Consider the following 2005-nt stretch of genomic DNA (forward strand, 5'->3'; position numbering starts at 1 on the left):
TGGAACAAAAACCATCTTCTGGTTGGTCAGTATTCCCTCCATCAGCGCCTCCACAACTTCTTCAACCTCCAAAATTTTTCCAAGCCTACGAAGGAAGGCATGAGAGTTAAGAGCTGCGATGATAAAACAGGGGTGCTCCTATCTGAATAAAGGAAGCTTCACAGATCTGCATAAACTCAGGTCATTCAAATGCAACCCTTGTGTGGGTTAAAGGACGCTGCAGATTTTCTTTAGCCAATGCTCTACACTTTTGTTGCACGGTCAGTTGGAATACGAGGCCTAAAGCGAGGGAGGCTAATACGTAGTGCCTTGATGCAAACAAGGAAGAACAGGAAAGCAGAGTTTTGACAGTTACCTTGTACTGGGGTTTTTGACAAATCCAGTGTTTATGAAAACTGGACAAAGACATGTAGTTTTTATTCCATCCTTTCCAAGGGTAGACAGCTCCTCAGTCAGAGCTTTATGAAATCCAACCGCAGCAAACTTGCTTGAGCTTCAGGAAAGGAAAAAGCACAAATGAGAGGGCAGAAGCACTATTTCTAGTTTCCTACAAAAGGAAATGGCCTGAAAGATCCCTCCAGTACTGACTAGGAGGCAAAAAAAAAAAAAGGTAATTCAGCTGAGAGACAGGGCAGAAACTAATTTGAACTTTCCCTGTGCCAGAGTGTAGTGCTGGATCAGATAGTGCTGCTTGGGGGCTAGCTCTGGAATGCAAAGCAGGTGTCGTTCAGAAAAAGGTGCCTCAGTTGCAAACGGATAAATGAATATCGGAAGTTCTAAGAAGAAGGTTACTAATGTGCATCAATCGATGGACTTCTCTTTTTTCCCATGTGAGGAGATTTTTAGAATAAATGCAGCCTGGAACTCTAAAATGAAGCAGGATGGGCAGGGTAGAAATGGAGAACAACCTTCTACTGTTTCTCGTACCTTACAGGAGCGTCCTGTGACCTCTGGATGTGAGTTTTGAAACAGAGGAACATTACAGATGCAAAAATGGGGCAATTAATGCCACAGAAATTGGTGTAGGCCAGGAGTATAAATTAATTCAAGAAACAAGTAGAACCAGAGAATCAGTTTACTGACTGCTATTGATCTGGACAGTGCAATGCCAGTAAAAGCCCTGGCTGGGGAGTTCTCACCTTGCCAGCAGTGAGCGACTCTCTAAGTAGGAGTGTTCCCAGGGACAGATTGCTCCTTCAGGAGCTGCTATGATAGGGGCCTAGTGCTGACACAGAATGACAATATGCAGTCTAGCAGTTTTTCTATACGCTACCATCACCGCCACAATGGTAGAAAGGTGAAAATCTAACACTCCGAGGTTTTCCTGACAACACACACTACAACATTTCAGAGGAGTGCTACTTTCTAAGGAGAAGCGAAGAGGATACCTTTTTTGCTAGGCAAAAGTCTGCATCAGTGAGGGAGAGAAAAGAGGGGAAACCTTCATTAGTTGATGTCTCACATGACTTTTCCTTCAAACAGGTGTTGCTCCTGTTTCAGTCAGAGCTAATGAACAAATTGGCAGGAGCCTCCAGGCATCCCTAAGTGCTGGCTGTTGTGCTTTTCTCCTCATTAGCCCAATCCTTTGGACATACGGTATTCAGTAGGAGGATTACTTTGGTTAATCTGTGCTTGCTGACGGTGAAGATGCAATTAAAAATTAAAAAAATGAAGAAAGCTCAATTCAAAATCACTTACCAATAAACCACCATGAAAGAAGTCACAAAATGACCTGCTGCTGAAGCCACCGTGACAACGTGACCATGGTTGTTGCTCATCATGGATGGCAGAAATGCTCTTGTGGTCTTGAAAGTCATTTAAACCAAGAAGAAAAATGGGGAGGGGGGGGGGGGGTGAGGAAAGGAGGAAAAGAATGTTTCTGTAGGCATATTCCACACTGACCCTGACTAACATCAGTTAAGCAACCAATGCTATTGCTAATGCCATGTGCTGCACAGCACCGCGGATCCTGAGAGCCACCAAGCTGTCTCTTCTGGGTTCAGCA

At 44.2% G+C, this 2005-nt stretch overlaps 1 protein-coding gene across 1 annotated transcript in view; it reads right to left on the minus strand.

Annotated features, from left to right (window-relative positions):
- Positions 1–6: 6 nt before the first annotated feature.
- LOC104274235 (estradiol 17-beta-dehydrogenase 11-like) overlaps positions 7–2005 on the minus strand; it is a gene marked incomplete at both ends in the record, with an annotated part of 3174 nt that continues 1175 nt past the window's right edge. Inside the window, 3 exon segments of the mRNA XM_009869799.1 lie at positions 7–85; positions 356–493; positions 1699–1805. Of these exon segments, the coding sequence (XP_009868101.1) occupies positions 7–85; positions 356–493; positions 1699–1805 (324 nt within the window).

The sequence above is a fragment of the Apaloderma vittatum genome, unplaced genomic scaffold (genome assembly GCF_000703405.1).
Source record: "Apaloderma vittatum isolate BGI_N311 unplaced genomic scaffold, ASM70340v1 scaffold36565, whole genome shotgun sequence".
NCBI classification, from domain to species: Eukaryota; Metazoa; Chordata; class Aves; order Trogoniformes; family Trogonidae; genus Apaloderma; species Apaloderma vittatum.